Source organism: Gobio gobio, assembly GCF_949357685.1.
Source record: "Gobio gobio genome assembly, chromosome: 5".
Taxonomy (NCBI): Eukaryota; Metazoa; Chordata; class Actinopteri; order Cypriniformes; family Gobionidae; genus Gobio; species Gobio gobio.
This window is the reverse complement of record NC_137101.1, coordinates 57,412,077-57,426,326: the sequence shown is the minus strand read 5'-3', so window position 1 is coordinate 57,426,326 and position 14,250 is coordinate 57,412,077. Positions and strand designations below refer to the sequence as shown.

The 14,250-nt window shown below is 37.8% G+C and overlaps 1 protein-coding gene across 2 annotated transcripts; it reads left to right on the top strand.

Moving 5' to 3' along the window:
• The first annotated feature begins 2,395 nt into the window (after positions 1 to 2,395).
• Positions 2,396 to 13,121, top strand: LOC307126135 (uncharacterized protein). Of its 2 annotated transcripts, none has more exons than XM_079816522.1 (3): positions 2,396 to 2,463; positions 5,999 to 6,221; positions 10,689 to 13,121. In XM_079816522.1, exons 2-3 carry the CDS (start codon positions 6,062 to 6,064, stop codon positions 11,513 to 11,515), a joined length of 987 nt encoding a protein of 328 aa, XP_079672648.1. In that variant the 5' UTR covers positions 2,396 to 2,463; positions 5,999 to 6,061; the 3' UTR covers positions 11,516 to 13,121. The 2 variants fall into 2 exon arrangements, with proteins under 2 accessions (XP_079672648.1, XP_079672647.1); XM_079816521.1 differs by having other exon boundaries at positions 2,434 to 2,623.
• The last annotated feature ends 1,129 nt before the right edge of the window (positions 13,122 to 14,250 follow it).

The window sequence follows — 14,250 nt, the reverse complement described above, 5'->3', positions numbered from 1 at the left end:
TATATATATATATATATATATATATATAATACACATACATGCAGACACACACACACACACACTCTCACTCTACCGGTCAAAAGTTTGAGAATGGTATTTAAAGAAGTCTCTTCTGCTCACCAATGCTGCATTTATTAACTTTTTTATATTTGAATATGCAGTTTATTTCTGTGATTCAAAGCTGAATTTTCAGCATCATTACTCAAGACTTTAGAGTCACAAAATCCTTCAAAAACCTATTTCAGATAAATGCTGTTCTTTAGAACTTTCTATTCATCAAAGAATCCAAAAAAAAATGTTTTACACAACTGTTTTCAACACTGATAATAATCATAAATGTGTGTTGAGCATCAAATCCTCATATGAGAATGATTTGTGAAGGGTCATGTGACACTGAAGACTGGAGTAATGATGATAAATTCAGCTTTGATCACAGGAATAAATTACACTTTACTATATATTCACATAGAGAACAGTCACAACAGAACTGTCACAATATTACAGATTTTTTTGTATTTTTAATAACATAAATGCAGTATTGGTGAGCAGAAGAGACTTCTGTAAAAACATTAAAAAGTCTTACCGTTGTCAAACTTTTGACCGGTAGTGTGTTTGTATATTAATCCTGGTGGGATTGAGCTATGAGGAAGCGCAAGTTTACTAATACTTTGTTCAATTTTAATAAATGAATTTGCTTTGCAAGTCATTTTGTGATTCTGCATTTCCTATTGTACGTTTTTTTATTGCTTTATATAGGTCTTAAATTTAATTCATAATGGTCTTAAAAAGTCTTAAATTTGACTTGGTGAAACCTGCAGATACCCTGAAGCAACGAATCACAATGACTATAAGAGCACCGTGTGTGCCAGCTTTAGTGAAGAGAAAAAGCTCACTGCGAGAGCGCTCGTCGTTTTCGGTGCAGCCAGGAATCAATACGCATGTGCAGACTGTGTCAGCAGTCAACGCTATATTTACTCCCCTGTATATTGTGTTAGTCACTATAGAATTAAAATATGTTGCCGTTTACAATGCGAGTGTAGCCGATCACAGACATGTCTTTTCTGTAGCTCAAACAGTAGAGCGTGGCACTAACAACACTGAGCCACGGGTTCGATCCCCGGGGAAAGCAAGACCCGAAAAAATGTCAAATGTGGACCCTGAATGCAATTCAAGTCGCCCTGGACAAAAGCGTCTGCCAAATGCATAAATGTTAATGTAAATGTCTGTTGAGCACTTGAATGCAATGCCCAATTGAAGGAGTTAACATAACACAAAACACGCAATCAGTTTGAATGGTTCAGAGCTTGTTCACTGGTTTAATATGCCCTCTAGTGCATACGTTTGACCAACGAAGAGTAGAACATGCGATAGATTCATGATTCGGTGTAGTCAGGTTGACCACAGCAGTTTCCACTGGTGTAGGAGTTTATCTGAACTGAAGCATTTGACAGTTTCATGCATTTATAAAGGGAGTGCACTCTGCTGACTGTATTCATAAAATATTTGAATAATTGTGTTCCTGTGCTGCGATTTAGATGCTGTATGATGCAATCTTTGTGTAAACGGGTCGGATTGAGTATGGAATTAAATTAGTGCTGCTATCGAATATCCAGTCAAACCTTGTTTTGTATGCAAACCTTACCCGACATATGGTGCTTAGAGTACAAGCGAGATACACATTTGTTTTATTCATAATTGTAGCCATGGCGTCCTAGCACAGAAGGACCGAGTGAGACGTAACACTAAATTCTAAATTTCTAAAAATAGAAAGAGGTATCCAGATATCAGTAGCTGTATAAAACACGAATATAGACAAATTAACTGAAGTAAAGCAAAGACAAAAGCACACAATTACTATATATATGACGTGTTTGTTTTTATTAACTAATTTATTAATATGTAGCGCATATTATAATGCAATAAGCAAAGCACCTTTATATGAACACAGAAAGCTACAGGTCTTCCTCATAGGGAAGGAGCCATGTCGAATCACAAAAGGAAGCCATTCCAACACTGGGCGCCCCGTATGTTTGAGCAAAATATGTACTCTGCTGGATGACAGGCCAAAACACTTCTAAGCTTGAAAATTTCCATATGGGTAGTGGCTGAACCGTCTGGATGAGAAATTAACATAAATACTGTGACTTTAGATGTGAGTCTACATGGAAAAGTAAGTAATAAGAAGTACATCATAAAAAATTATATTGCTTTAATTTTTTTTTTAACTCTTAATGTGAACTGTATTATTAACTTACCGTTGTGTTATTAAATATATTTCATCAATACATTGAAAATCAGAATTTTGTCATTATTTTTATTAATATATTTTATGAACATAAATGTTTGCACTTCTGTGGTTTTAGACTCAGGCCTGGTTGATCAGGACTTTTATTTTGGTCTTGGTGTATGACGTCATAAGGCTGCGCCGCGCTCGTGCATCTGTTGTGATTCAGCTGAGGAAAGGTTTGTGTTTAAAGTGTTTAAAGCGACGCAGAATGAATGATGTATTATTAAATGTAACACTGCATTGCTTTATCTAACATGTATCAGCGCTGTGTGAGTAAAGTAACAGAATAAACTCATGAGTAGCAGAAGGAGCGGCTCTTATGAAAGATCATCTCAGGTACAGTTCAGTTTGTCTGCAGACTCCAAAACTTGTTATTGGATGTGTTAATATAAAGATATGAAGTGTAATAACGCTTACATCAGAAATTGCATTACTCGAGATATCAGTTGTTGCCCAAAAGCAGTTTTGAAATGGAAACAATATTTCTCTTTACTTTCAATTGAGAAAGTTGGTCAGTAAGTAATGTTTTTACTGCCAAATACGGTAAAGGAGATTAATGTTAAAATAATGCACATGTATTATCCATGTAATGAGTTTCTTAACCAGTTTAAAGAAGACTTTTCTCCACAATGTTATTTTAGTAAAATCGAATCTGAAACTCTCATACATTTATTTTGTAATTGTAAATATTCAGAAGACTTCTGGAAGTGGATATCTGTTGTGGTTTTTGAAATATTTGACTAAATAATTAAAATAGAAGTGTCTATGATCCTCTTCATGGACTGTAATACTGGATCTGATATAATTGATGACATTAATGTTAATTCTTCTTCTTGGGAAGTTTCATATTCATAAAGATAAATTAATGTCTATCACTCCTGCATTACATTTTTTTATATCTTTTTATTACTCAAAATATTTTATGACTCATTGAACTCAATTTCTAGAAATAAGAAGTGTATTAAAACATCTCATATTGAAAAAAGTAATTAGCAAAATGTAATGTTTAAGATCTGTTGTGAGTATTCCCCAACTTCTGTTTGTTTTTTGTTTGATGTCAAATGTCATTGTATGTTTTGTTGGAAAATTGAATAGAAAAAAAAAAATTATGAGAGAACCGGAGCTATCGACTCTCCGAGTCAATTGAACCGATTGATTCACAACGAATGATTCAGAGACCCCAGTGAGTCAATGTATAGAAAAATAATGTAATTATAAATGTTTATTAATACTCATATGGCAGACCACAGCCATACAATAATGACACACAATTAGGGACAGGCCAGGATTAGACGGATCAACGATTAGAGGAGACACATTGAGTATTAGTGTGAGGAGAACCAGTGGAGAACGGCAGGTGTCGGAGAGAGAACAGTGTTAGCTTATAGATATATATACTGTTTATACGCTAGCTAATGATATGAACACTGTGCTCAGATCACAACACTGTACTGATTATTATCATGTCTCAGGCAATAGCAAAGCTGGGAACGTGCTAGAATTATCGAAACCGATAATGCCATTTTCGGCGGCCGAAATTTCGGTGCACCCCTACCTTTTATATATCAAAAGCTCAAGGGAAAGTTGATTTCTCAGTTCATGACCCTTTTAAAGTGCTAGAGAGGACTCGTGCTCTGCTTGAACTGAGGCGCCATAGGCGTAATCCTATGGGGGGACAGGGGGACACGTCCCCCCCAATATTCAAAGAAGGACAATTTGTCCCCCCCAATATTTGATCATACTGTATGATTATGCGGGCAATATCGATGTGATTGCAAATACGTCTTTCTTTCCAGCTCCGAAAATATAAAATCCCGGCAGATCCATTTCCCAAATCCATTCGACTGGCCTTACACTATACACTAACAAAACCTATTTCTCCTGAATCTATGTCATGTTTTCCCTATACCCTTAGTAGCTCAACGGACAAGTAGCCTGATAAAAAGTCATTAACAAAAATAACTAGGGAATCACCAAAATGCAAGAATGATTCTGCATTCATTACTGTAAGTGGCGATTGACAGTGAATGATAATGTATAATTAACTGACGGTAACTAACATTGCACTGTTGACGCTCGCGCAGCCTCTCGAGGAGAAATCGAAACATATGCACCACTCACACAGAGAAACTCAGTTAACACACTGCCGTAAATATGTAGAAATGTGGAGTTTATTTATATTTATAACATGATACAGTTGCAATGTCACATTACCAAGAGTGCTGTTTTCCTGAATAACATCACGACTGAAAACGTCACGATGATTTCATATGACAGTTCCATAAACAATTATTAACATTACGTCACTTACATTTTGATGCAATATTGAGTGTTTTTGTTCTATTTCAGCAGCGAAAATAGTTCCAAAAGATCACAGCAGAACGAGTGTCACCGCAACAGCGTGTTAGTGAATGATTCAGCGTTTTGAATGAATCTATAGAATCAAAGATTCAATGAACTATTCGTAAACGACCGCCTCATTCTTGAATGAATCAGTGTTTGAACAAATCGACTCAATAATTCACTCATTCAGACGGTCACCTGCCGCCACCTACTGGTGGTTTAGTTTCATCTTTCCAACATTTCTTTTTTGTATATTCAAAAAATATTTAAACAATCTCATAACATTATTTAATGCAGTTGTAATTTTTCAGTGTAAATTATTTAATTTTACTGGTAACAGCCAGTGTCTTCCAATTTAATTTATTGATCCAATTTAAGAATATAAAAGGAAATCTGAATCATAGCCTATGTTTAATACAATTAGGGGAAAATGACCTTTTATAAAAGGTAAAAATATCACAAATATGCATATGTCAAAGCTGATTGAACACTGGTGAGAATATTGCTTCAGAATAAATTTTATTTACAACACACACACACAAAAATATTTTGTATTGCCGAATCATTACAGGGTGAGTATACGTTGGTTTGACGATCAGATGTAAGAAAATTCCTTGTTGTGTTACACAATTACAAACATTCAAACTCTGACTTTTATTTTATTTTGATTAAAAAAATGTGTGCATGCGCCGCCACAAAAAGTCCCACAGCTGTCCCCCCCAATGTGTGATTGACAATTTCGCCCTTGTGAGGCGCTACAGCGATCTGTCACGTCACATGTAGGAGCGACAAAACGGCATTTATTCTTTGAATTTCCTGATAAAATGGACAGAATTGGAAAGATGATGATGATTCTTTTTAGAAGTAACAAAGCAGTTTATTTGTGATTTATTGGATGAGAGGTGCTACAGATCATGTTTAGTATAGGGAAAAACCGCAGACCTGCAACCCTGGCTTGAGCTACGGGTGATTCATAGGGTCAAATAGAGCCGCTTTTATGTTGCTATTTTTAACTGTTTGTGTTATTGACGTGTTATCTTGCCCTAAATTCAACACGAGACATTTTCTTCACACACAGTATGATTTGCAGTCGGACACGTTTGTTCCGCATCCTTTTGATTGACAGGACACCATCGGCCCTGATCATCGGCTGTTTTAAACAATCAGCAGATGGCCAATAGTGAAAATATTCCACTGCCAATCATTGGCGATACATCGATAGTTGAGTTGAATAATAATTTGCATTCTGTAATTTTGGGGAAAAAAAACCTATCCCTCTGACTGACTTCATTACTAGTGCGATGAACTACTGAAATGATTTAGTGTGGATTTATTTTTCTTTCTGTTAATTATTCTCATCTTTAACAGGACAAACACACAGAAAAACTCCTGCTGGTGTGACTGAGATCCACATGACACACTGTTATAAAGATGGAGTTTATTAAAGAGGAGAGTGAAGACCTGAAGATTGAAGAAACATTGAGAGTGAAAGATGAAGAAACTGAGGAACAAACAAAGAAAGAGGAGAGTGAAGAACTGAAGATTGAAGAAACATTGAGAGTGAAACGAGAAGAAACTGAGGAACAAACAGGTTGGTTTCATTCTCAAATCTGAACTCAGTCATTTGATCATTATTCAAATCTCCAGCTCTACAGAAATGAAGGATATTTTTTGAAGAATTTCAATAATATTTTCCCTTTAATATTTTACTAAAAATCCCCTAAATACTGAATTGACCAGATTTCTGAAATGGAAACCGAGGACATTTCCTATTTGAGTGGTCAAAATCTCATTTGTCATTATCTTTTAATTAAAAAGCAGGGACGATATATTTTTGAATGTTTGTTGTTGTTGTATTATATATTATATTATTATTATTATTATTATTAACATTAATAATTATTATGATTTAGTTTGATGTTTGATGATTTTTGGTCTGGATTTAATACAATTCAACGCAACCGCAAAACAATAAACAATGAAAACAATTAATAGAAGCCTAACCATTGTAAATAACAAGCAGTTCAAAACAATATTATAACACGACTCAACAAAAATTACAAAAATAAAACAACATAAATATAAAAAAAAAACAATTTAACAAATATTTTAACATTTTATAATTGTATTTAATATTTTAATTTTCACAAGTTTATACTATATAAATTACTTTTTTTACTTCAAATGTTTTGTTACGTTTGTGCTTGAAAATAATTCTTACTGTCCTTCATTGGGCTAATTAAGGCTCATTTTAAGCAGAAAGTGTGTGTATTCTCACATGTTTTTGTTGCAAGTGTAATTGTTTGGGTTTTTTATAGTTCAGATGTGTGGTTATCACTGCGTTGTGACTGCAGAACCTTTGGGGACAAAACAATCCCTGTTGAGGCTCTGTTATAAAGCAGATACAAACAGTATTACTGTAATTTAACATGAACAGTTAGTATGTTTCTACCTTGAAAGCGATAACAATGTTTCTTTTGATATTTGATGATAATGATGCTCTGCTCTCTGTTGCGTTCTTCATGAAGTAGCGGCACGTCCAAGTAGAGTCAGCGTAGCTCTCAGCGCCATCTGCTGTGAGAAATAACCACTACACGATTGCTCCTATAACCAGCAGCTGCTATTGTTGGTTGGGTGTTTTTTTTGCAATATGTCTACGGGTTGTTTTGAACGAGCTGTAAAACGGGGACATTTCCGGGGACAGCTCAAGTAAGGGACAGAACACTAAAAATCAGGATTTCCCTGGAAAACAGGGATGTATAGTCACCATACTAAATACTTAGTAGATATACTTAATATTTACCTCTAAAATAAATTATGCACCATTTATCATCTGCAATATCAAGGTGTAAGCACTAGATGGCTGTATAGCCTTAAATATAAATAGTTGCTGCGGAGTGAGAACACAAGATAAAGTTCATTACTTGTATTGGGTTTCTCCTTTTGATATATTTGTAACCAGTCCTACTGACCCACTCCGAGCGAGATAAGAACCGGAGTATCCGGTGTGGGAGGCTGGCTCTCACAAGGACGCTAAAGACTAGCCGCTAGCACACCTCTTGAGGCAAGGGGGAGTGAGTTTTACACACACAACTCTTACTGGCCTACATCTGTTACATATATATAGATCAGTGGCGAGCGGTTTTAACCCGGGTGTGCTGAGTGACGTGTTATGTCAAAAATGCACCTATACGTTGGATGAGTTTGAAATAAGCGCGTTCGCCATCGCTCTAGTCAGTGTGTTTGCTGATCAGTTGCTTAATCTCACAGCTAAAAGTGTTCTAATATATTTGTCCATTTTTTGAAAGTGGCCTACATTTACCTGTTGATTCCTTCACAAGCACCTGTAAAAGCTGTTGAGTTGTTTGAGTTGAGTCTGGCATGACGTGTGGAAGGGCCGTTTGCAAAATATGTAGCTGCCATTAACATTCCTATTAGTTGTAGGACCACCTCATACTGCAAAGACACACCCGTGTTAAAGTGAGTCAAAAGTTGCAAAATATTTGTCACATTTTCAGGGTCATTCATATGAACGTAGTGGTCTGTGTTGGAATCAGACAGCTCTTTTTCATGTTCATGGAAAAGCACAACTTCTGCACGTCTCAAAAGCAGTCTCGTGGGGGCACAAGGAAGCCAGTTGGTAGCACTTTGAACTGGTAGGATTGATTCAGGAAATTGAAACAGAAGCTTTCTGTGATGAACAACAATCGTGACGTGAAAGTATGCATCTTTCAGGTCGACAGGTCGGAAACCACCATCCTTCCTGGGAGCAAGAAGATACATTGAATAGAACCAGTCTCCCTGAATGAGGGGATGAACTCTGTCTATGGTTCCCTTCTGTAACAGTGAACACATTTCCTGACAGAGAACCATTGCGTGAACTGACAACCGTAGGAACAATTCTTGAAAACCTGGGAGGCCGGCATTGAAACTGTAGAGTATATCCCCTGCTCAGAGTCGTCAAAACCCAGGGGTCTGATGTGTTGGTCCTCCAGTACTCCAGCTCTATAGTTCTATAGTAAAACGATCGCCCACCGGCCTGAGTATCTCAGGCTTTATGTGTGCGCTTTTTAGTGGTTGCGCTGGGACGCTGATGGGGTCCTCCTGGCAACTGTCGATGAGGTGGCCGGAAAACTGTAGCAGTAACATGAGGTCTTTGAGGGGGCTGTGTCTGAGGTGTAACATGCCACGGAAACGTTGCTCCGATGTGGCATAGTGATGCCGTGCCTGAACTAGACATCCTAAAAGGTAGGGTTTCGCTCCACCTGCGTCAGTTGACGAGTGGCTTCAGGCCAGAGGTGGAAAGTAACGAATTACATTTACTCGCGTTACTGTAATTGAGTAGTTTTTCTGCGTACTTCTACTTTTTTAAGTAGTTTTAAAAATCTGTAATTTTACTTTTACTTAAGTATGTTTTGTTTGAAGTATTGTACTTCGCTACATTTTAAACCACATCCGTTACTGAGTAAAAATAAATAATACAATCGGGAGTTGGTCACGACAGACGCTTCCCACAGGATGGGGGGCAACATTGAGTCTGAGGGGTATTTGGACACTGACCCAGGCCACAGAACATATCAACCGGCTGGAACTGCGTGCAGTGTTCTCTCTAAAGTATTTTATGCTGGTCCTGACAGGCCTCCATGTTCTCCATGTGGATATTTTTGCTTCAGAGATGAACACTCACTGTAGCTTATGGTTCGCAAAGAAGGAAGTGTCCAGTCCCTTGGGCCAGGATCTTACGAATGGCCGAAATGCCTATATATGCGTTTCCACCTATCCCTCTGTTATGGGAGACATTACACAGGATTTCTGCAACGTGACAATCTGAGCATCTTCAGCTTTTTTCAACGTATACTGGACGAGCGTACATTTCTGCATATCATGTTCCAGTTGGTGGATCTTCTCTTGGATCTCAGTCTTGTCTGCAGTTTTCGGAAGGGTGCACGCTGTCTGAACCTTGCTCTGAATCCTCACTTTCCTGCGAACTGTGCTTGCATTGGTTGCTGGATGTCTTGAAGTGTTATGCGAACTCTACTGCTCAATTTAGACAGTATACTGCTCAATTTTACATCAGGTGGATGGCATTCCTCATGACTATGTTAGTATGTGTCATGCAGTAGTGATTACACTGCCTCTGGTGGTCAGTAGGAATGAAAACAAATGTTAGTTACGCATGTAACTGTGGTTCTGTGAATTCTGGATGACCGCCTTAATCACTCGGAATGCGCCAGAAAGGTGTTTTTCGAGGCAGATTGTTGAGCTACTGTGGCTTATAACCCCCCAGGGCTCAGCATACGTATCCACATGTCTTGTCTATATTTTCTCGACCTAGCTGGCTGGCCCTGCGATAATTCAATAGTGTTTACACTGTGGTTCTTTGAGTTCTAGGTGAATGCCAGAGGCAGTTACATGCGTAACTAGCATTCGTCTGGAAGCGGACCGAGACCCATCTTGTTTGGTGCGCACCAAGGTTCGGATGGCAGCGTTCACAAATGTTTCACACATCTTTGAAATCTTTGATCCAATATGCCACAGCAGAATTTATATTCACATTGTACAGACGTGATAGAAGCAAGTGAACCTGCATTCTATTAAAAGCTGAGGTGAAATCAATAAAAAGTTCCTTTACGTAAGAGTCCTGAATATGCTTTATAATAAAATCAATTAAAGTAATTGTGACATACTCTGTACCCCTGTATGGTCTATATATAAACTGCAATGCATTTAAAATAATACTCACTGAAGACAGAACATGATTACTTACAATTCTTCCCATACATTTTGCCAGGATAGAAGTCAGTGCAACTGGTCTAAAATTGTCAGGTAGTGTTTCCCTGATGTTTTAGGCATAGGTATATTTTCCACGTACTGTGCGCTTAATAAGTAATCTCTGACTTTTGTGAATGCAACCAGGAATCCCTCCAAGAACTGAGTTTGGCACCCCTGGCGTATATGATCCAGTATACATGTTATTAGTTTTAATGTTTTGTGTGTCTAAATGTCTGTTGCTTTGTGGCACTAAACTGGGATTAACTTTTATGTTTTTTTGCTTTAGACCTGATGGCGTTGAAAGAGAGTCAAGATCTGAATAAAATGGAAGAGAAAGATCCGGACAGGAAACATAATTTTATAATTGATGAAAAATATTTTAGTTCCTCACAGACTAAAAAAACAACCTCACGTAAAAGGGCTCAAAAGACTATCGGTAATTTCACCTGCCATCTGTGTGGACTAAGTTTCAAAGAGCATGGAAACCTTGAAGTCCACATGAGAGTTCACACTAGAAGGAAGCTTTACCCCTGCCAACAGTGTGGAGTAACTTTCAATCAACAAGGAGCCCTTAAAATCCACATGAGAATTCACACTGGAGAGAAGCCTTACAACTGCCAACAGTGTGGAAAGAGTTTCAGGCAAAAGGGAAACCTTAAAAGGCACATGAGAATTCACTTAGGAAAAAGCCCTTTCACCTGCCAACAGTGTAGAATGAGTTTCACTCAGAAAGGAACCTTTAAAGTCCACATGAACATTCATCATAGAAATGATCCTTACACCTGCCCTCACTGTGGAGACGGTTTCAGTCAAGATAGAAAACTTAAAGTTCATATGAAAATTCACACTGGAGAGAAGCCTTACACCTGCCAACAGTGTGGAAAGACTTTCAAGCAAAAGGGAAACCTTAAAAGGCACATGAGAATTCACTTTGGAGAGAGCCCTTTCTCAAGCCAACAGTGTGGAACAAGTTTCACTCAGAAAGGAACCTTTAAAGTCCACATGAACATTCATCATAGAAATGACCCTTACATCTGCCCTCACTGTGGAGACAGTTTCAGTCAAGATGGAAACCTTAAAGTCCACATGAGAATTCATTCTGGGGAGAAGTAGAATAAAGGAAACATTTGTACTTTCCAAAAGTATTTATATGTCAAACTGATTTAGAAGCTGTACATACGCCCATTAGTGTTTATGCAAACACAAGTGTGTCAGACTGACTTTGCGTACTAAGCTTATGAGATCATGTTAGATGCCTAACTTGTAACAGGAAGATCTTTAAGTGATATGAAACATGTTTATGTGTGATAGTTTAGACTTTAGATTAGGGGATGCAGAAAGCATTGTATAATGATTTATTCATGTGTTACACATCATGTATAACAGGTGTTGAACACTTTAGTTTGTGCTGCAATGTAAGTGCTGACTGGTAAAAACTGTTCACATTATCACTAGATCCCACACTGAACCCAAGTCTGTGCTGATGAGTGAAAGGATTTACATTAAAGGTCTCATAGAATGCATTGATACAATATTTTAAATTGTTTTCTGATATCTACATAGAAGGGATGTGGCTTTGATAAGGGCAAATACTCCAGATACAGTTTTACATGTCCATTTACAACCCTAGAAATTGTCCCTAGAATGAAATGGGCTGTTATTTCCTTATTTGGAAGGGAAGAATAATTCATGAATAATAATGTTGAGCTCTGCTCTGATTGGCTCATTTCAGTAGCTCACACAAGTGCAGTTATTCAGCAAACTCAACCACAAACAGCACAAGCGGCTCGTGAGTTGTGACAGAACACAGACCAGCTTACTTGTTTACGCACACGAGAGAGCGAGAGCGTGCACATGGTTGTCAGATGCACATGTTTAAGTAAAACACTGGATAGAATACGTGTTCTTTTAACAGAAAAGTTCTGATTGGGGGATTAAAAATAACTGAAATATGGCAACCGCAAGCATGAATGCTCAAACGCTCCTCTTTTTTCCCCCTGACAAAACCTAAGAGTGCTTTTTGTTCTCATCTTTTTTCGTCAATGATATTGCATGTTTATATAGTCACAGTTTAAGGATGTTTGTGTCATCTCGTCTTGTCTTAGTCATGGAAAAAAAGGTTGTCAATGAAAGTTTTTCGTCATATTTTCGTTTACGAAATTGACACTAGTCAGAGCAAATGAACAACTTTGAATTAAATTGGTGCGGTATCCTGTTATAGATAAACATCAGCCATGCCTGTTGACAGTTCTGTTCTGTGGGAAGGCTATGAAAAGTGCTCACATCCCCTGCACAGCCTGGAACATAACATTTATATCCATGATCTGCCATTGTCCTCATCTTCACAATACCTGCAGAACTTCTGTTGATTCGGTGCAGATCCGTGTTAAAACTGCCTGGCCTTGAACAAGGGCTGGTCATATGCAAATTTGGGGAGGCGTAGATATTAATGATCCCGACTGTTACGTCACAGTCGGTGTTATGTTGGGATTCGTTTTTCAGTGGTCTTTTTCAAGCACAAGATTTACAAATGAAGGAGGAAACAATGGTGTTTGAGGCTCATGGTACGTTAGTTCCATGTACAGAACTCTTATAATTCAACTATGCCAAAGTAAATACAGTTTTCCATTCTAGGGCACCTTTAACCAACTGTAATCCCCTGACTACAAGTCATTTATAAATGTGTATCGACTTGAAAACAAATAAATTACTCTTCTTTAAAACACTTGCATGAAGTTGTGTAATGTAGTGAAGTAATAATACTTTATGACTATTTTTGGGGAGAATCTGTACTTGTGTTTTTATATTTCTGTCAACTTTTACTCTGATACATTTCCCCAAGCATATCCGTTACTTAAAACAAAATACATTTTAAACACAAACTGCAAAAAAGAATGTGCAAACAACTGCGCACACAATAGCGGTTGATTTTATTTTCCGGGTTGCGTCTGTTGCTATAGCGGCTGACATGCGGCTCAACACACACACACACACACACACACACAACACACAGAGACTGGTTTCCGAATGGGCCATTTTCACTGTTGCACAGCGGTTTCCTGTCTGCCTGAGTGAATTGGGTCTGTAGCTCCATAAAGCTCTATTTTCTATCTTTCCTGCTGTTCATTTTATTTAATATAATTTAATCATCACAATATATCTGATATGATCTAAGTTTATCTGTCACATTGATCTGACATCGCTAGCTTTCATCTAAATCACTATTGTTAGCATAACGCGCAAGCATTTCGCTAGCCTGTTAACCTGCCATCCATGCTAATGGCCTTTTTTTTCTGGCATGCAATCGCGTCGAGTTATTGTCACTGCCATATGTATAGCATAGCCAACTTTGTCAGCGGCAAGAGCTTCACAACTGGGTGACTGTGAGATGGCATAGTCACGGGACAAAACACTGTTCTGTTCAAAACATGGTTGAACATCATGGTCCTCCCAGCTCAGGGACGCACCCACTGAGAATCCTGTTAAAAGTGCCCTAGTGACTGGTGATTCTATTACACGGAACGTAAAAATAGAGACACCAGCCGTCCATAGTCAGATGTTTGCCAACAGCCGAACGCTTAGACAAAGCAAATTTAAAAGTCCTGGCTAATGCTAATCAGAAATTATTATTATTCACATCGGCACTAATAATGTTCGGAGATCACTAAAATTAACATTTAAAGAAGTGTGTAAATTAGCAAGTATGATGTCAGAAACTATAATTTGCTTTGGCCTGCTTCCTGTTCGCCTGAGTGATAAAATACTTATCAGACTCTCCTCACTCAATGGCTGGTTGTTGAAATGGTGTCCGCAGAATAACAGGGTTCATAGACAATTGGAAAAGTTTT